The 20435-nt window shown below is 43.3% G+C and overlaps 2 protein-coding genes across 2 annotated transcripts; one reads left to right on the top strand and one right to left on the bottom strand.

Annotated features, from left to right (window-relative positions):
* Nucleotides 1-138: 138 nt before the first annotated feature.
* Nucleotides 139-4015, bottom strand: rfc3 (replication factor C (activator 1) 3). The gene is made up of 9 exons (XM_028984248.1): nt 3841-4015; nt 3585-3722; nt 3442-3509; nt 3279-3376; nt 3019-3200; nt 2492-2628; nt 1350-1448; nt 1184-1253; nt 139-373 (listed from the first exon to the last, which is right to left on the bottom strand). Exons 1-9 carry the CDS (start codon nt 3925-3927, stop codon nt 182-184), a joined length of 1071 nt encoding a protein of 356 aa, XP_028840081.1. The 5' UTR covers nt 3928-4015; the 3' UTR covers nt 139-181.
* Nucleotides 4016-18573: 14558 nt separating this feature from the next.
* On the top strand, nt 18574-20435 carry LOC114792179 (interferon-induced protein 44-like). The gene is made up of 5 exons (XM_028983084.1): nt 18574-18752; nt 18850-18992; nt 19830-20001; nt 20086-20186; nt 20265-20435. The coding sequence occupies exons 2-5, from the start codon at nt 18906-18908 to the stop codon at nt 20433-20435; spliced, it is 531 nt and encodes a 176-aa protein (XP_028838917.1). The 5' UTR covers nt 18574-18752; nt 18850-18905.

The raw sequence follows: 20435 nt of genomic DNA, 5'->3' as shown, positions 1-20435 counted from the left end.
CAGGTAAACCACACACTCTTCTAGAACAGCACGAGCTGTGATTAATGAAGGCAATGCAAACATAAAAAATCATTCCTGAGGATAATGACTATGCACATTTTTACAAATTTAAAGAGCTTTATTGTGTTTTTGCTATTAAACAAGTCTGTACAAATCGTATGAGGAACAACACAGATGCAGTTTAGAACATGAAATTGTCCAGTCCGTCCTCCATAAATTTCTTGTAGATTGCCATGAACTTGGCCACAAAGGCCTCCAGGTGGTAGATAGCTTTGTTGCCCAGTTGCAGCCGGTGCTCATAAAAGGCCGCCATCTGGGCCACCTCCGCCTTTAGGTGCCCATCGCAGTTACTGAGCAGTTCAGTCACCAGGCCCTGGAGTGGCACACAAGAAGAGGAACATTGTGCTCCAAGCTGATTAGCACATACATACATGGATAGGGAATTGAAATGGAACACAGGCACCCTTGACAAAAACTGAGCTTCACTCACTGATGGCGAAAATGTTTTACAAGTAGGAAACATAAATAAAATTAAACACACACACACACAGTGGTGGACTAGTGGTTAAGGAAGCAGCCCTGTAATCAGAAGGTTGCCGGTTCGAATCCTGATCCACCTGGGTGCCTGTCATGGCTGCCCACTGCTCACCAAGGGTGATGGTTAAAAACAGGACAGATTTCGTTGTGTCACCATGTGCTGTGCTGCAGTGTTTCACAATGAAAATCATATATAAAACAGGGAATATCCACATCAATGTCAGACGCTCTGTGAGAGTGGTTTTTAAAAATAAATCAAATCATTGACAAGCCTAATATTATACACACACACACTCACCAAAAAAAACAATATCAATACAGGGGTGTCCCTTTTCAGACAGGATTTAAAAGACTGTATAGGCTCTGCAATGGCAGTCAATCAATTATGAATTCTGGGGTGGCAGCTCAGATAAATAGCTGGGTGCAATACAATAAATTATTATTCTTTTTTTTTTTTTAATATGTAGAAAACAAATTTTTAAATAAATCCAAAAATGGCCAGACAGCCATTATAAACCTGCTAATACTGCTACTTTGAAATGGGTTCAGACAGGTAACAGGGGGAACAAAATGTAGACCTTGCACTTCTTGACTTATTAGAACTTAACAACAAATGGGCTATTTGGTTAATATGCAATTGAAGTACCTTAATGATGATTTCAGGTGGAATACAGTGAGTCAGCAGCTCGTATAGTCTTGCACGAACCTCCAGTAGCCTAAGTGAGAAAAGAAACAGTTAGGATAACATACTGTGATAAGCACATGAGGTGGTGTTTTTGCATTACAGGAGCTTCCCCAACATCTGAACTGACCTTTGGGGGCTCTGCTGGCTTACAATAGCGTTGGCAGTCTCTTTCAGGTACACTTCCCAGTCTGTCTCAGGGATTTCTTGCTCACCAGAGAACGGATACCTAAACAAAATCAATCAATCTTTTTGAAGATGACAGCAGCTTTACACTTAAGCACATTATAAGAGCAATGATATTATTAACAAGATTAAAATGGAAAAGTCAGAAACAGCAAATTCATACATTTTGACATTATTAAACAGTTGAATGTTTAATAATGGTAGTAGCCTAGTGGGTAACACACTTGCCTATGAACCAGAAGACTACAGAGTCACAAATCCCACTTACTACCATTGTGTCCCTGAGCAAGACACTTAACCCTAAGTTGCTCCAGGGGGGGGGGGCTGTCCCTGTAACTACTGATTGTAAGTCGCTCTGGATAAGAGCGTCTGATAAATGCCATAAATGTAAATGTGCTCCACCTTGTGGATAGAAAGTGAAAAAGCACCTGCATATCAGGTCACTCAACACTCACACGCGCATATTTTATCCTTAAGAACAAAAGGGGTCATGATTATCATATCGGGCCAAATGGCCAGAAAAAAAAAAAAAAAAACTTATTTTGTTTGAATAACTTAATGTTTTAGGAAATTTTGATTAAAAATGGGCTCTTACACACACACACAAATCACACACACATACATGTGCATTTGATATTCAAGGTAATGTGAAGTCAATGTTTTCTCTTTGTACAGTTAAAGCATTATTATGAGTCTGAAAAACAAATTTACAGCATTTATCAGACACTCTCATCCAGCTACGGAGTTGCTCAGGGACACAATGGCAGTAACTGGGGTCGAACCTTCTGGTTCATAGGCAAGTGTGTCACCCACTAGGGTACTACCACCAAAACCCCAGGCATTTATAAAGCTCTGCTATTATATTTCTATTCTGATACATGGCTGTAGCCATCCTACATCGTGCTTGTTCCCATTAATGAGCCATTCCTGTCCACCATTTATTGAATGGCACAGATATCATTATTTCCGGCGATGTGCCAGGAAGCAGAGCGAAGTAGCTGGAAGGTCATGTCCACAGGGTTTACAATCATTTTAGCTTCAAGGTAGAGACCGCTCACTTTAAACCCAGCAAACAAGCTCACTTACTGCTGAACTCGACAGGCCTCACACATCAGCAGGGCTTTGCGCAGGTTGCGTCCGGACTTCTCAGCAATCTGCCTGGCGAGCTCTGGAGGAAGCTGCAGGCCCTCCTTCTTGCACACGTTCGCCAGAACACTGCACACCTGCAGCCAAAGAAGAAATCATCATCCTCCTCCTCAACATTTAATCATTACAGAACAGCAGTAAAAGCTGTGTGCTTCAAGTGAAGTGATTGTCATTGTGAAACACTGCAGCACAGCACACGGTGACACAACGAACCGTGTCCTCTGCTTTTAACCATGCCATGACAGGCGCCCGGGGATGGTGGCACCTTGGTGGATCAGGATTTGAACCGGCAACCTTTTGATTACGGGGCAGCTTCCTTAAGCGCTAGGCCATCACTGCCCCAACAAAGCATGGCATGTATTCTCGTATTCGTGTTGGGCTCATCTGGGACCTCCCGCACCCTAAGCGAGAATCATACCCCTAGTCCAACGAATTGGAAAATATTAGCACACCGCGGCCCAACACACCTCTTCCACGCTGGGCAGGGGAACTCGCACTGCCAGGCACCGGCTCCTGATGGGGGCGATCACCTTGGACGTGGAGTTGCAGCAGAGGATCAGTCGGCAGGTGGACATGTATTTCTCCATCGTCCGACGCAAGGCATGCTGGGCGTCTTTCGTCAGCCGGTCCACCTCGGTCAGCAGCACCACTGTCGAGTCCAACAACATTGTTAAGATCACCTGCGGCACATGGCGAAATAGAAGGCTCCTGGAGGGTTGTGGCCGACCTTTGAACTCTCTCTGCGTGCTGGACTGGATCTGCTGGGACTGGGCGACGGTTTTGATCAGCTCCTGGATCACCACTCGGTCACTGTTCCCTGCATCGCTGCAAGACAGGTCTTGTGACGCCTAAATATTCTATATTTATATGGAATATTTCTGTCCACTGACCTCGGATTCACTTCCAGGTGGTAGTTGCTCGCAATGGTGTCGATTTCGATTTTCTTCTTCGAAGGCGCCTGCGGAGCGAAAAACGAGCGTCACGCAGCGTGTTTATCGGAGCTGACGTGTAAGAAGGAAGAGAAATAACTCGCCGTGATGGACTGGTGCTCGATGCGCAGCTTCTCCACGCCGGCGCCGTAAAGCTCCCGCAGCAGGCACACGATCCGCGTCTTCTTCCCCGCCCCGGAGGGCCCGTAGACCAGCAGATGCGGGAAGTCTCCGCATTGGACCTGGCGAGCGGGCAACACGTCGATATGTTCCGTTCACTCCAGAGAGCTGGACTAAAATGGGGCAATTTCTCTAAATCACGCCGCGCTAGCGGCTAACATAACAACGACGTTCTCTTACCAAGTTCTTCAGCTGGTTCGCCTGCTCTCTGTGATAATCCAGCTTGCCGAGGGAGGTGGGCCTGTACTTGTCTACCCACAAACTCATGGCGACGGATTATTCTGACGAGTTCTGCGGCCAGGCGGATAAAAGGCGCGAAGCCCCGCAACTCCCGCGCTGTCAATGTTAGTGGTACGGGTCGCGCGGAGGGACACGCCTGTCGTTGGCGTTGTGAAAATGTGAGAAGCTGGTGTGGAAAGAAAAGTGGAAGCTTCGATAAGTGATAAATTACTATTTAAAATCACAACTATGTGAGTTTGTACTCTGAAAAAACATGTAGTTTGTAACGTATTCTGTTAAATTACTCAATGTGAGTAACGTATTCTGAATACTTTGGATTACTTAATATATTGTAATGCTTTTTACAACTACATGAATGTAGTTTTTCCTTAACCTTCCTGTTTTTCCTTAACCATTTCTTTATTTATAAAGCTGAAAAGTGGAAGAGTATTAGACAAACATAAAATATGCCATTGTTATAATATTGTTATTATTTACTGTTACTGTCACCAACATATTCCATCACTTAGTTAAAATAAAAAGTAGCCTTGCACAAGGAAAAAAACAGCATTTTCAATGACCCTCTTCCTGATTAGATAAAAAAGGTAAAAGAAAATGTAATTAACTTACTTCCAGATGTTTCGTTAGGTTGCATGTGGAGTCTTTTGTTACCGAGAGCAGCTTGGTTGCTGGCAGATTCGCCCATCCCTTTCTATGGACGCTGAAACAGAGCGCAAACTTGAGGGACTGCGCATGCGCAGATCCGCTAGGTAGCACAACTCGATAAGCAGCATGTTATGCGTGGTCCGCGCAGCGTGGAATTACCAAAATTAGAGAGGAGATAGAGAGGGGATAGCCTAACATATGAAACAGGAAAAACACGCCATGTAATCCATTTATTTAAACAAAGTAACTGTATTCTGATTATCACACGTATTCCGTTACTCCCAAGCACTGCTTGTTGCAGAGAAATATAAGAGCCTACTTTAATTCCACATATGAATTTAGAGTTACAAATTCAATGATCTGTGGAATTGTGGACTTCTTGACCCTCACAGTTAGGATGCTGTACATGTTAATGACTTTGCAACATTTAGAGGACTGTATAGGTTAACACCCCTGTGCAGTTCACCCCTGCGTCACACATCTGTACTCATCTCTTGCTAGAAAACCTTGTCTAAACATTTTTATAGCTGTTTGTCTGAAGTCTGAATTATTTCATGATGAGTTTTTCCTTTTCCACCGTTTAAGAATGCAAAGGAGAACATGAAATCAGAAAAACCACTGGCTTAAATTGATGAGTTTATTCATGTTTGTGCAATAAAGTTTGGGTGTGCATGAACTGATAAAGAACATGGCCAGTTATTACAGTTTTTTACAATCACTTTTGCACTAATAACAGAACTAGTGGTGGGCCGTTATCGGCGTTAACGTGCTGCGTTAACGTGAGACTCTTATCGGGCGATAAAAAAAAATATCGCGTTAATCTATTCAAGTTGGGTTGGGAGCTGGGTCTATACTTTCACCTTGATATTTTAGCGCGGATTTGCACTGTAGGGGGCGAGAGAGACTCTTCGAACTGTGAAATGACCGCATCAAACGTGACGTGGTAACATGGATGCAGCCAAGAAGCCGCCGGGTTTGCTTCAGGGAAAATTAATTTTTAAGAAGCTTCCCAATGGAAACCTTGACAAGACTAGGGTTGTTTGCACTAGGGTTGGAGCTCTTCTGGTCTCAAGTACCACCTAAACGCAAAGCATCCGTTAGCTAATGCGGAGGATGCCGGGCCAAGTACTGATGTAGTGCAGGGGAAGAGTCGTCGTCAACCGAGTGTAACCGAGGCAAGTACATCTTATTGAACATAATTTATTTTCATCAATTATCATAGTAGAACAGCTATCTCAAGCAGTTTGTGATGCATTTTGGAAACAGGAGATGAGCCCCGGGTCTAATGCGCCACCTGTCTTGAGAAACCCGTTCTCAAAGACTTACTTTTAGTCATTATTTGGGTAGCACACATATTCTGAATGCCTTCGGCAGAATTCAAATGAGCCATTTTAATCTAGATTAATCTACATTAATTCCAAGATTACAGTGAGATTAATCTGGATTAAAAAAAATTAATCTATGACCACCACCAAACAGAACCTTCATTTTATTTTTCAAAACTTTAGACACAAAAATCACAACCAATGATCAAAATGCACATTTTTCAAAACACTTAACTATTTTTTCCAAATGCTTGGATACAATACATATAAGACAAAGATCATTTGATCATTGAACTAAAATCACTGGTTCAAAATGACACAACTTAATATCAAAGTATTACTATTCATGTGTGTATTCATTTCATTATAAAGATCCAACTATCACTTGATACAACTGTTTAAAATGATAAGTAACTGTTGCATTACTCTTGAAGCATAGCTTTTATGAAAATGTATTAATAATAGTGTATGTTTAGATTATGACAGTTTCAGGAAGGATCATTTGATACCAATTAGCACAGAATATGACCCCAGGTGGACTACGTTATCTATTAATGTCATATTTCTTTCTTTACCAGATATAGTGTCTATGTGTCACGTCTACGGACTTACGGGGGAAGGAAGCGCAGAGGTCTGACATGCTGGGAACGGGGTTTTATTAACAATAAACAAAGAAATACAAATAAAGACTGGCGCGGTGGCCGAAAACGAATTTAACTTAAATAAAGAACATAAACTAACCCGTAGGCGTGTGGCGATTGCCAGAACTCAAAAACACATGAAACTAAACCAGGTCAAGTTCGTGCAGAGAGTCCACGAAAATGCCAGCGACCCCGAACGGGCGGAAACTTCCGGCATTTATGGGGCGTCAGGATTAAAGTCAGGTGTGGAGCCCAGCTGCAGGCAATCCTGACAGAGCCCCCCCTCCAAGGGCTACGTCCTCGGAGCCCCAACAGTACCATCAGTGGAGGCGGCGGGGTGGACGGCGGCAACCACAGGGCTCCTGCCCTGCTGTATCCTCCCCTTGGAGGACCCGGTCCCTCGGGCTGGCTCCCCGGCGTGGTCAGGCGTGGCGGCCCCGGTCCCTCGGGCTGGCTCCCCGGCGTGGTCAGGCGTGGCGGCCCCGGTCCCTCGGGCGGCTCCCCGGCGGGCGGGCGTGGCGGCCCCGGTCCCTCGGGCTGGCTCCCGGCGTGGTCAGCGTGGCGGCCCCCGGTCCCTCGGGCTGGCTCCCCGGCGTTGGTCAGTCGTGGCGGCCCCGGACCCTCGGCCTGGCTCCCCGGCGTGGTCCCGCGTGGCGGCCCCGGACCCTCGGCCTGGCTCCCCGGCGTGGTTCCCGCGTGGCGGCCCCGGACCCTCGGCCTGGCTCCCCGGCGTGGTCCCGCTTGGCGGCCCCGGACCCTCTCCTGGCTCCCCCGTGTCCCTCTTGCGGCCCCTTACCCTCTCCTTTCTCCCCTTCTTTTCCCTCTTTTCTTCCCCTCCCTCTTCCTTTCTCCCCTTCTTTCCCTCCTTTCTTCCCCTTACCCTCTCCTTTCTCCCCTTCTTTTCCCTCCTTTCTTCCCCTACCCCTCGTACCTGCACACAATAATCAGGGCCGATCCATCTGGGTACGTGTGGGCCCTGTCTCCACATGTCCCCTCTGACACGTCTTGTGTCACCCCCTGCACCGCGCAGGGAGATTGTCCCAGAACCTCCGGCGACTGTTCCAGGCACCCCAGGCTGGTGCCTTCTGGGACTATGCAGCCCCTCTCGCTGCCCGGCCCTGGTGCCAAGGGGGGGGCATTGCCAGACCATCCGGCTAGCCCCTTCTGCGTCCGTTGGGACAAGCAGGCCCTCTTCCTGCCTGTCCCAGCTGGGTCCTCATGCCTACCCGGGGGCTCTATAGCGCTCCACCCCTCTGGAGGCAGACGCAGGCCCATGCCTGGCCCGCCCTCCTCACTGGCTACCGGAGGACCCAGCTCAATCGCTTCCCCACCTCCCCTCCCCTCAGGAGGAGTCCCCAACCCGAACTGCACCCCCCCAAAAAATTCTTTGGGGGAGCACCCCCCCCGGCTGGACTTAGGGGTACCTTGGGGCTTGTCCACCTCGCCTTGGACCAGCACATTCGGGTCAGGAACCTCCTCCCTGGGGTTCGGCTCCACAGCTGGGTCGCCATCTGGTGGACACAAAGAGGGGAAGTGGGGGCGACATACGGACACATAAACCACGCACACACACACAGACAGAGACAGACAGAAGAGAGGGTCGTCTGGCTCCCTCTCTGGGCTCTCCGGAACCTCCTCAGGGGGCACAGCCAGGATCTCGGGAGGAGCGACCTTCTCGTCGCCCACCAGTGCTGGGTCTTCTTGCCCCGGATCCTGACTGGCACTGGATGTGGTGGAGGGGCAGAGTTCGATCCCTGGCTCAGGCCGATCAAACTCCGCCCTCAGTCTCTGTTGGAAGTCCCGAAAACTCCTGTCTGTCTCTCCCTGCTGCCAGAGGGTTGTGCTCCAGCCCCATGCTGATCCAGTCAGACACGTGAGGATGGTAGTGATCTCGTCTGTGTCTGCTGCCCCACTGAAGGGTCCCGGGACATTTGGGCTGTCCCACACGGGGCTGGGCACGTCGCTGGAGATGGTGGTAGGTGTGTGGTGTGGAGGGGGGTGGACGTCTTCTCCAGCAGGTGTGGACGCTGGTGCTGCGCTGCCATTTCGCTGGGGAACGTCCGGGCAGAGGGAAGGCGGGTCGGCGACTGGAGCAGGAATGGAGGATTCCCTGCGAGGCAGTCCCGGCAGCGCAGTTGCTGGCTGGCGACCTCCCGTCGCCCTCTTCCACCAGCTTTCCTCACACTGCTGGGAGGGACGTGGGTCTCCACGGACCTCGTGACGATCCTGGATGGGCGCAATGGGCGGAGCCATCCCGGCACCGACTGCCCAAACGGTGTCATCCTGGTCGTCGTCCGTGTCAACCTCATACCCCCGGAAGTCACATGGGTCATCACGGACGCCGCGATGATCTCGGACGCGCACGCTGGGCGGAGCCATCCCGGCACCGACCGCCCACCGAAAATCCACGTCATCATCGCTTTCGTCATCCGTGTCCTCCCACCGGTGACTCCGAGGGTCGTCCACCCTGCGGACATCCTGGACCCATGGCGCGATAAGCTCCCATGGGCAGTACTCTGGCCATTCGGGCTGGAGGCTGCCCACCTCCTCGCTGGAGGAACGCCGCCGTTGTTGTTGCCGCTTCTCACCCCCCTGGAAGTGACGTGGGTCCCCACGGACCTTGCGACGATCGCAGACTGGCGCGATGGGCGGAGCCCAACTCTCGTCTCCCGTGCTCTCGTCGTCGTCCGTGTCGTCCCAGTCCACGGGGAGCCTTGCCAGCAGAGCGCAGAGTTCTTGGCTCGACATGGCGAAGATCGTGGGGGGTCGCATCTTCTGCGCTCGCTGCCCACGTCACTTCCTCGCTGCTGCCGACGCCAACGTCCTCGCTCCGCCCACTCACCCGCCGACGTTGTCGCTTCCGGGTTTCGCGGAGTTTCCCGGGGGTGACGTCATCACGCGGCGCCGCGTACCACGGCTTCTCGGGGAGAAAACGCTCCACCAGAACGGGCGGCGCGTCTCTCCCCTGCCGTCCGCGTTCGCCGCGCCGGGCTGCGTCCTTCGCGGCGTTTCTTCTCCTCTGTTTTCTACCTCTGCGCTTTTGGGGAGGTCGCTGGCATTCTGTCACGTCTACGGACTTACGGGGGAAGGAAGCGCAGAGGTCTGACATGCTGGGAAGGGGGTTTTATTAACAATAAACAAAGAAATACAAATAAAGACTGGCGCGGTGGCCGAAAACGAATTTAACTTAAATAAAGAACATAAACTAACCCGTAGGCGTGTGGCGATTGCCAGAACTCAAAAACACATGAAACTAAACCAGGTCAAGTTCGTGCAGAGAGTCCACGAAAATGCCAGCGACCCCGAACGGGCGGAAACTTCCGGCATTTATGGGGTGTCAGGATTAAAGTCAGGTGTGGAGGCCAGCTGCAGGCAATCCTGACACTATGGTCCTTTGTACCACTTTTACAGAACACATTTTCATATTCAACATTACTGTATGCAAGATGTCACTTTTTTACATGATTGCTTTTGTGGTTTTAATGAGTTAATGGCCACTCATTACTGCTGATTGATTTCACATGTTTGTATGTATATATAAGTAAGATGAGTGGTATCCCACTGTAGTAGCCTACTCAAAATAGTGAGGACATGGAGCCAGAAGTGGAAGGTGAAAGGCTAGGAATAGAAGGGGACAAGCACCCCTTTTGAGAGGTGGCCGTGGGCCTCGTCATAGAGGAGGGCTTAGGCCTCACCAGAGAGTTGGCCGTGAGTCTCGTTTGAGAGGTGTGTGTGAACGTGGTAGAGGACAAGACCATAGACCTAGACACCAGCAGCAGCAGCAAAGGGTGTCGAAAGAAATCAGGGCTATGGTTGTAGACTATGTCATAAATCATGGCAAGACGATGACAGCAGCAGCTACAATGTTTCAACCAAACCTCAGAAGATCTTCTGTGGCCTCCATTATCAGAACTTTCCGCAATGAAAACCGGTAAGTCTCCAGAATCTACTCAAATTTAAGATACTTCAAACTGTTGCAGTGAATTAGTGTATACAGCATGGCAGTGTGTACCAAAGGGTGTGATGTGATCATTTTTTTTTGTAAATTTGATATTACTATAACTTTCTCCCTGCAGAATAGAGATTAGGCCAAATAGGGGAGGCAGAAGCGCAATTCTGACTGACCAACAAGAGCAGGCTGTGGTCAATATGGTTCGGGTCAGAAATGATATCCGCCTTAGAGAAATCCAACAGCACATCTTGGACAATGACGACTTATTCAGCAATGTGAATGCCATAAGTTTGCCCACTATTGCACGGGTGCTGAAAAGACATCAGGTGTTAAAACAACTATATCATGTGCCTTTTCAAAGAAATACAGATCAAGTGAAGCAACTGAGGTCTGAGTATGTTCAGGTATGATCAATTTGCCTGTTTTAGGGGGAGAAAATCTCCAAACATTCTGTCATTGTAATCAGTAATTGTTTTTGTATTTTAGAGGGTGATGGAGCTTGACACTGATAAAAACCATCACAAAATCTTGTTTTTTGGATGAGGCAGGCTTCACCCTAGCTAAGACAAGGAGGAGAGGTCGGAATTTAATTGGCCAGCGGGCAACCGTTCCTGGACAATATGGAGCCAATATAACCATGTGTGCAGCTATATCAAAGGATTGGACGCAGACCTTGTGTTGGGTCATATAATGCAGCTCTCATCATAGCCTTCCTTGATGAGCTCAGGTCTGTAGAGCTGACTGTGTGATCTATGTAATAGTTTGGGGTAATATTCAGTTTCATCGTTCTCGAATGGTCCAAGCATGGTTTCAGGCCCATCCACAGTTTCTCGCCCTGCATTTACCTCCATACTAGTGCTGCACGATTAATCTAATCGCAATCGTAATCGCGATGTCAGTCTGTGCGATTACATGAACGCAAAAAGATGCGATTTAAATGATTAGTACATGGATTGGATCGGCAACATATCCGATCCATTCTCATTCTCTCAAAGTTGGCGAGCTGACTGAAGTCTCACATCTCAGTCGGATGTGACGTGTTTGGTCACATGACTTTCGATTCGGAGACATATGGGTAGACGCCGCATGACTAGCTGCATCGTACGTCAACGTCGCCGCCATATTGCGAGAGTCTCTGCAGTGGCGTGAAGCATATACATGTCTATGGAGAGAAGTGAAAAAAATGCCTCACTCTTGTGCTGCTTGGGGCTGTACAAACCGCTGTACGCTTCAAACCAGTTCCCGGGGGATTACATTTCATAGGTAAAGCGGGACAATTGTTTTGAATATATTTGGCCATTATAAAATCCTGTTTTATAGGTCTTAACCGTAGCTAAGCTAGGCTAAGCTAGCGAAGCTATGCATTCCTGTGTTCAAGTCAGCCTCCAAACAACGTTTTGGCTAAACGTAGGCATTAACTATTTAGACTGTTCTTAGCTGTTTAGTTAACTTTTTTCAAACTTTGAAGGTTTCTTACAGAAATTCACCTCAGTTTACAAATCTTAACCTTAGCTAAGCTAGCAAAGCTATGCATCCCTGTGTTCAAGTCAGCCTCCAAACAACGTTTTGGTTAAACGTAAGAACTATAATACGGGATTTTATAATGGCCAAATATAATCAAAATAGTTGTTTAGCCTTACCAGGGTTTGTCGTTCGACAGTAATGTAAAGAGTTTTTTGTGATTATTTTATATTTGTAGAATGTTGTATTTTGAAAGCACTGGGAATTTCAGGTTGTTATAAGTAGTTTGTATGTTTCACTTTGAAATTAAACATTTCACTATTAGTTTGCGACTTTTCATTGATATACAAGCAAGTGTCCTTTATCATATCGCATATCGCAATATTGATCTCAATAATCACAATATGTCTTTTTCCCCAAATCGTGCAGCCCTACTCCATACTCCCCTTTCCTTAACCCAATTGAGGAGTTTTTCTCCACATGGAGGTGGAAGGTCTATGATAGGCACCCTCACAAACAAGTCACTCTTCTCCAGGCCATGGATGATGCTTGCAATGACATCACAGCAGATCAGTGTCAGGCCTGGATTCGCCATGCCAGAAGATTCTTTCCCAGATGTTAGGTAGATGAGAACCACAAGACCGGGTTGATGGAAACATAGATCCATAGTGCAGTGAAGAACACTTCTGTATACAGTAATGTTTTCTGTTATTTTTGTTTTTTTTAAGTAAATCTTATGTTGTGATTTGATTTGATCAGTAAATTCCATATTGCAGGATTTCAATAACGCCACTGTGTCTGTACTATTCTCTCTAGTCTTTAATAAAATAATGAAACCTGAATCACATATTTTGTACACCTATATTTAATGATTGTACTAACAAATACACAATGAAGCTATGGGTATCTTGTGTATGGATGATCTAAAGTAATGTTCCTATGATATTTCATAATAAATTTGATTTTTAGAAACAATGCTTCTCTAAAGATATGAATGCAATATGCCAAGTTTTGAACACTGGACAGCCTGTGTTAAGAATAATGACTGTTTTGAGTTTTGTGTCTAGAATTTGGAAAAATGACATGAAGGTTGTTATTAGTGCAAAAGTGATTGTAAAAAACTAATATTCATAGTAATGACAATATTTTGCTTGCTTCATCCTTATGTAGGAATTGTCTCTGTCTACGATTATTTTTTTGTGTTTGTGTTTAGGAAACAACAGTGGCATGTAAAAAGTTTGCTTATGTTACTGTGAATTAAAGATGAACTGATTACCAAACAAGAAACTGTGTTATTTGTAGTCATCTTCTTTAACACTTCAATATTTATGAATGAATTATAATATTTTTAGCCACATCTAAGAATCTCAATATTTTATGGTGTTTTTTTTTTTTTTTTTCTAAAAAGTGCCACTAACATAGTGTCATTATGTGCAGGTCATGGAATCAGATCGTTGTAACCCTACTATAGTGAATCTATAGTGAACAACTGAATGTGTTTTTATTCTGTGAACAAAAGAACTGGTCAGAGAATGTTTCCACCCAGCAAGCCAAAGAATGTCGGCAAGACAAAGTGTGCAAAATATCTGCGTCACGGTTGTAAGAGTTTGTTTGGTCAAGCAGAAAGCAATGTCTAGACATTTAGCCCCAGGGACACACACCTTGCACAATGCCTTGGGTGGTGGCCTAGTGGGTAGGGAAGCGGAACCGTAATCAAAAGGTCACCAAGATGCCACTGAGGTGCCACTGAGCAAAGTACTGTCCCCACACACTGCTCCCAGGTCTGTGGCACTGCTGCAACAGGGGATGGGTTAAATGCAGAGAACACATATCACTGAGTGCACTTGGTGCTGTGGGGTGTAACATGTGACAATGAATTACTTTCACTTACACAATTTAACATGGTCAATACAGTTTAAACTACATTTCAGGTTTTAAAAAAACAAGATATGGACAACTACTTTATGTATTTTTTCTTATATTTGAATATTAGCTGAAAATACTGGCATTACTCATCAACAGTGAATAAGTGTGTTGTTGAGCATTTTTATTTCTTGCTGTCATCTGTCATCTTTTTTTCTTAAATATATTTTATTATATTAAAACCAGAAAAAGAAAAATACACACATAAGTATTATACAGAGAGTAAATACCACAGTGATCAATTCTAACTAAATACATAGATTAATTAACAGTCAAATGTGGCTGAATAAAGTGAATCTTTTTTTTCTGCCTCTTCCCTTACTCAATACCCTAGATAATGACCCCATACAAGCCAGGCAACTAAATAAAGAAAGGAAAAGGATATTACATTAGAAATTATATTACATCGCTAAGTATTAAATCCCATGTGTCCTCAGATAATGAATCATTTAAACCCTGTACACAGACCTTTTTTTATCCTATCCATAGAAGAACATTTCATACTCGCCTGTTTGTCATATACAACAAGTAAAGTAAGGAACAGATCTACTGTACTTTGAACTGGTGTTTCAGGAAAATTTGGCATCTGAAATGGAAGAAAATGTCGGATTTGCAGATATCTGAAAAAGTGTTTATCAGTGTAATAAAAATTCCCTAATTGTAACCTAGTAAGACTTTTGTCTGATGATTTACGCATGGTCTGTCTATAGCTGATTCTTAACTGACTGTTAACTGGCCACAGAAAGCAGTTGTACATTCCAAAAGGGGACACATTTGTTTTAATTTGACATTTATTATCCAGAACATAACAAACCTTGCACCTCACGTTTCAGGCACTCCCAGAGGTGTGTTTTTACCTACAGAAGGTCTTTACATTTTAACAGTGTTTGTCTCTAGGTGCCAGATTTCATTAAAAAAAACTTGCCATTCCATTTATCAGTGGAAATAGACTTCATGACCCTGGCATCTATGAATCTTGCTAATGACTATGAAACATCAACAGATTGAATGTAGTGGATTGTGTGGGATGATAAAAGTTGTGATTTCACGCCTGTGCACCCCTGCTCTTACTAGATTCCTAGAAGCCAAGACATTTTTTAAAACAGCTCTTTGTCACCCACATAATCTGAAAAAAGATGACACTGAGTGGACAATTTATATAAATCTGTTAAAAACACTTGTTTTAGGTAAGTTGTGTACTTTGTGACATAAAAGTTCAAGTAAATTAATTTACTTAATAATTTTAAGATTGTAACAGTCCATACATAAGATTGCCAATTGCAGAGTTGTAGTTGAGGAATGGGGGTCAGAGAGTCTCAGAATGCTCTGGTGTGATCTAAAATGAGGGAAAATTAGGGGTTTTCCTGATTGTGAAGTTGCCATAATATGGGGATGCTTTATTTTGATCTATTAGAATATTGTTGTTTTTTTGGAGTTTAAGGTCTGTTAGCCACCGTTTTACAAAAGACCTTCTGCTTTTGCAGTTTGTTTTTCAGTGTGTATGTCATTAAGAGAAGCATTAGACCTATGTAGAGTTCACCTTACTGGCCTTATTATTTGCTGCTAGTCACTTATATTTCAAATGAAGCAAATGGAGAGCTGGTATAGTAGATTTGTAACAGACCATTAATGATGATGAATGCAAACAGTACACTTATACTGGGCTGGCAGTTCTTTTAACTGCATTGTGTAGTCACAGCTATAAAGTTGGAATATTAAAAGGTTGCAATAATAGTATTTACTTATTTAAGTTTTAAATAATACTTTATGAGAGAATGAGTTTGCATACTTTTAAGTTAAGACAACTTAGGTTTTAACTTACTTTAACTTTAAGACAACATTAGGTTTTACAAGTCACATAATATTTCACCCCTACAAGAATGTAAAGGCAAAGATTAAGCAGAAAAGCTATGAGTTTAAATGAATGTATTTTTTTTATCAGTTTGTGCAATAAAACTTAGATATGAGTTTCTGTATTAAGTGAGGAAAATAAGTATTTGGTAAACGTTTCAAGTTTTCCCACTTACTGTCACGTCCATGCGGGCATGACGCGGCGGGTGAACGGAGAGGAGGACGAAGAGTGATGAGGAACAAAGAATGAAGGACTCTTTCACCTGACATCACGAAACAGGGGTTTTAATGGTGAATCACAGGACAGGAGAGACATCCGAGACGTAGACACTGGTGAACATGGAACATAACTTCAAAGACCTGACGGCGAACAGAAACGAACAGGGCAGCTTTATACAATTAACACAGGTGAAAACGATTAGGGAACATTACACATGACAACAATGAAACTCCAGTCCGGATCCCTGACCGGAGTAACCCCCATTTCGGACCGGATCGTGACACTTGGAATGGATATGGATAGATCTATACATTTCATTGTAGCCCCAACCTCAAATGTGTAAGACAGAATGAAGAAAATCTCCAGAAAATCACATTGTATGATTTTAAAATAATATTTTAATAATTATTTTTATTGCATGAAATAAGTATTTGATACAATAGAAAAATATTAATATTTGGTTTGGACCAGATTTGCACAGCATATGTATAAACTGGTGGAGAATTGCACATTTATAAAAATATGAAGGGAATGAAAGTGAAAGTGCATTTATATAAGCATATAAGCATGACAGCAGCAAGTGAGGCAGCCAGATGTAAAACTACCACACACCAGACACTTGGACGGTTTCAAGGTAAGTCTTACGAAGTTCAGAGAAAATATTTTAAGGTGCAGCAACACCTTTACAGGTGTTCTAACATATGCTTTACTAAATCTCAACACAATTATGTGTAGCTACACATCTGAACTGTTCTGATAGCCTGTTTCCTTTGCCATCTGACTCCATGTTTATGTAGGGATTGTTTCTGTTGTCTCTCCCCTAAAATGAATTTTGCATCTGTCATAGCTCAGTCCCCACAAATGAAGTAACAAAAGCATATCTGTGTTAATTGCATCTATATTTACAAATATATTGTTTATATATATTTACAAATTAATCACATTGATTTTGGCAGCCTTAATTAGATACATTATGGAAGGATCAAATGTAACAGAATGTTTTTGAGAGTAAGCTCCATTTTACATGTACATTTGGATTTGCATTTACATTCACAGCATTTATCGCTCTTATCAAGGGCGCCTTTCACTTGGTAATTATTGGGAGAGTTCTCCTGGAGACACTCAGGGTTAAGGGTCTTGCTCAGGTACACAACGGTAGTAAGTGGGGTTTGAACCTGTGACTTTGTGGTCTTCTTGTTCAAGCTACAAAATTAACCTAAAATGAATATGTATAATGTATCTTTGTAAGAAGAAAAATTTTAAGTCAGAAAAAAAAGTTGTTACAGATGCTGCATTATAGTCATATATAACGTCATTGCTTCATTGTAGTCTTGTTTCTCAGCTATCACCGCTAAAGCTTTTTTTTATTGGTTTAAAAATTAGTCTATTACAACCACGAATCATACCCGCCCAGTAAGCCAAAGAATGTCAGCATGATGATCCAAAATATCTGCATCATGGATGTAACAGATTGTATGCTCAACCAGAAAGCATTGTTGAGATGTTAAGTCACTGTAATCAAGATGTACAAGATTTTTTGGTTCCAGGGACACAAACATGTTGCCTTGTGGCATTCACAATTTAACATGGTCAATACAGTTCAAACTACGTTTCACACACATAATACACACAAGGTTTTATGATTTTTTAACTTTTTTTTTTTTACTATTAGCTGAATACTGACATTGTTCATAATCAGCGAACAAGTGTGCTGTTGACTTTTTTCTTGCTGTTGTGGCATCTTAGGTCCATTTGTGATAATATCCAGTTTGTACTACTTTTGCCCTAACTTGCACAGAATTTGACAAGATATTATTATTATTGTTATTATTATTAGTAGTATGTTATTTTAATATTTTAATATACACATACATTAATAAATAATGACATTGAAAATCTGTTCTGTATTTGACCTGCATTTACTGGTCTTTATTCATATCATTATTAAGAGCTGACAATGGGAACATCGGCATCCACACCTCCTCCCCCTCCTGAACCATGTATGATAATAACCCTTTACATGCATAAATAATTAGCTACAATGTTTTACAATTTGAATTGACTTGAATTTAAACGTTTCTACAGTGTTAAAGGGAGAATGGAGGGAAATGACCTGGGAGTAAGTAATTTTTCCAGCATTAAATCATATTTACTTTACTTTACTTTACTTTACTTTACTTTACTTTACTTTACTTTATTTAGCAGACGCTTTTATCCAAAGTGACTTACAAGAGGAAGACACCAGCAATTCTCGTTCGATTTTTATAGAATATTGAGTTTACAAACTAAGAGCCCTGATAAGGCTCAACTTGTCAGTGAAGAGCATGCTCGGAGATTGTTAGGTGCTAGACTAAGAAAAATTATAATGTATTTATACATTTTTGTATTGTTTGAATAAGAGGGTTTTCACCTGCTTCTTAAAAGTGGTGATAGTCTCGGCTAGTCGTGTGGAGGAGGGCAGGTTGTTCCACCAGCCAGGGACAACAACCAAAGAAGCAATATTGTGTGTCTGTTCACAACAAATTCTGCTTAAATTGAACTTTTTGCTACAATCCTTCTTAATACAATCCTTCAAAATTTACAAAATTACCAAAGATTTCTTACTTGCCACACCTTAAAAACCCTGCAGCTCAGCATCCAAAAAAGTTATGGAGAAAAAGCTCAGAGAATTCTCTTTGACTGAGCAAGATGTCAGTCATCTTCGTATCCTTCTCCTTGGGCCAGTTGGAGCTGGAAAGTCCAGCTTCATCAACTCCATCAATAATGTCTTCCAAGGAAGAGTCACCAATACCGCTCTAGCGGCCTCAAGTGTAGACAAAAGCTTCACAACCACAGTGAGTATGGAATTAATTACAAAAACTGCCTAATAGTACAATGTAAAGTAGTTGATATGTATATAAAGCCTATTAATAATTTTCTATTCATTTTCAGTATAAAACCCATAAAATTTTACATGGGAAACTGCCCTTTGTTATAATTTCTTCATAATGGGCTATGAAGTAGGGGAATCGGCAGGGATACTAAGCGAAGACCTCATCAGTGCATTGGAGGGCCACATCAAGGATAATTACAAGGTAAGATCAACCTGACAAACCAGAGTCATGTAGTGCTTGACTCACAGATCATCACCTGCTGTATCTCTTTTAAGAAACTTTTATAACTTTGTAAAAATGGAACCTCTTGTTATTACAAAATGGACACTGGGAACCATGCTGCTGTTTGGAGATGTAGTTGAGCTTTATTTTCATTTCAGTCATTTCATGTTAGTACATAGTGAAACGAAATAACGTTTTTCCGGAACCTGGTGCCACATGTAACATTTGAAAACTGAAAAAATGTGAACATTACAATACTATCCCACATGAGCAAGTATTTTCAGTGTTTGTTGTTCAGAGCTTATTCTGAAGTCTAATTTGTATTGTGCTTTTGATTGTTGCACCATGGTCCTGCAGGAATGTTGCCTCATTTCACTAATGTACCTGGAAGTGGTCTGAACGTATTTATTAATGAACAAAACAAAAATGGGGTCAAAGCCGCTCAAAATGGAACAGAGTTTACATAGTGTCAACTGTGCTAAACTGGACAGTAGAATCGGCAGAGCGGTAATAGGTGTGGTGGAACAGGGTATTGCAGGAGTCAGTTGTGGTAGACAGGACAGATGGGCTGAGGACAGGACAAGGATGTGCAGACATGACAATAAGATTCCAATAAAACTGCAGGAGAAGCGCAGACCTGCATCCAACTCCACTATAGTGCTCATACCGTAATTCCCTTTTTCGCCTATCCAGCATACTAAATATACCAGAATGAGATCAATGATCACCCCACATGAGTGGAACTCATAATTTTAGCCTACAAAGACAGCATGCTGTCATAAAAACACTCATTCATTTTATACTGTCATTTTCTAGTTCAACTCAAGGAGTTCACTGTTGAAAAGTGACCCATACTACAACCCCAATCCCACGGTGAGTGATAAGATTCACTGCGTGGTGAATGTCCTACCTGCAGACAAGTTCATCTTCATGACAGATGACCTCATCAATAAACTGAGGAGTGTCAGGAATAAAGCGAGTGATTTGGGTAACAGTAATCCTGTCATATATCTGTACTTTTATTAGAAATGGTGGTTACTGCACGGATGTGTTTCCTTCTGTTTTGCTGCAGGGATCCCACAAGTGGTTGTCATGACAATGGTTGATAAGGCATGTCCAGAGGTAAATTGTGATCTACAAATTGTCTACAGGAGCAAGAAAATTTTAAAAAATGTGAGTCCCACTTTGTAGTGGTGTGTGCTTCTTTGTCTTTCATATTCACTTAAAAACATTTTGCTTCTGTGTGTCTAGATGCAGGAGTGCAGCAACAGACTTGGTGTTCCAATGAACTGTATCCTACCTGTGAAGAACTACCACGAGGAGATATCTGTGGATATGAAGATGGACCTCCTCATCCTCACAGCTTTGGCACAAATTGTACATTTTGCTGATGACTATGCAGCCTCTCTGTATGAGCACTAG

The sequence above is a fragment of the Denticeps clupeoides genome, chromosome 6 (assembly GCF_900700375.1).
Source record: "Denticeps clupeoides chromosome 6, fDenClu1.1, whole genome shotgun sequence".
Classification (NCBI taxonomy): Eukaryota; Metazoa; Chordata; class Actinopteri; order Clupeiformes; family Denticipitidae; genus Denticeps; species Denticeps clupeoides.
This window is presented reverse-complemented; position numbering and strand designations above follow the sequence as displayed.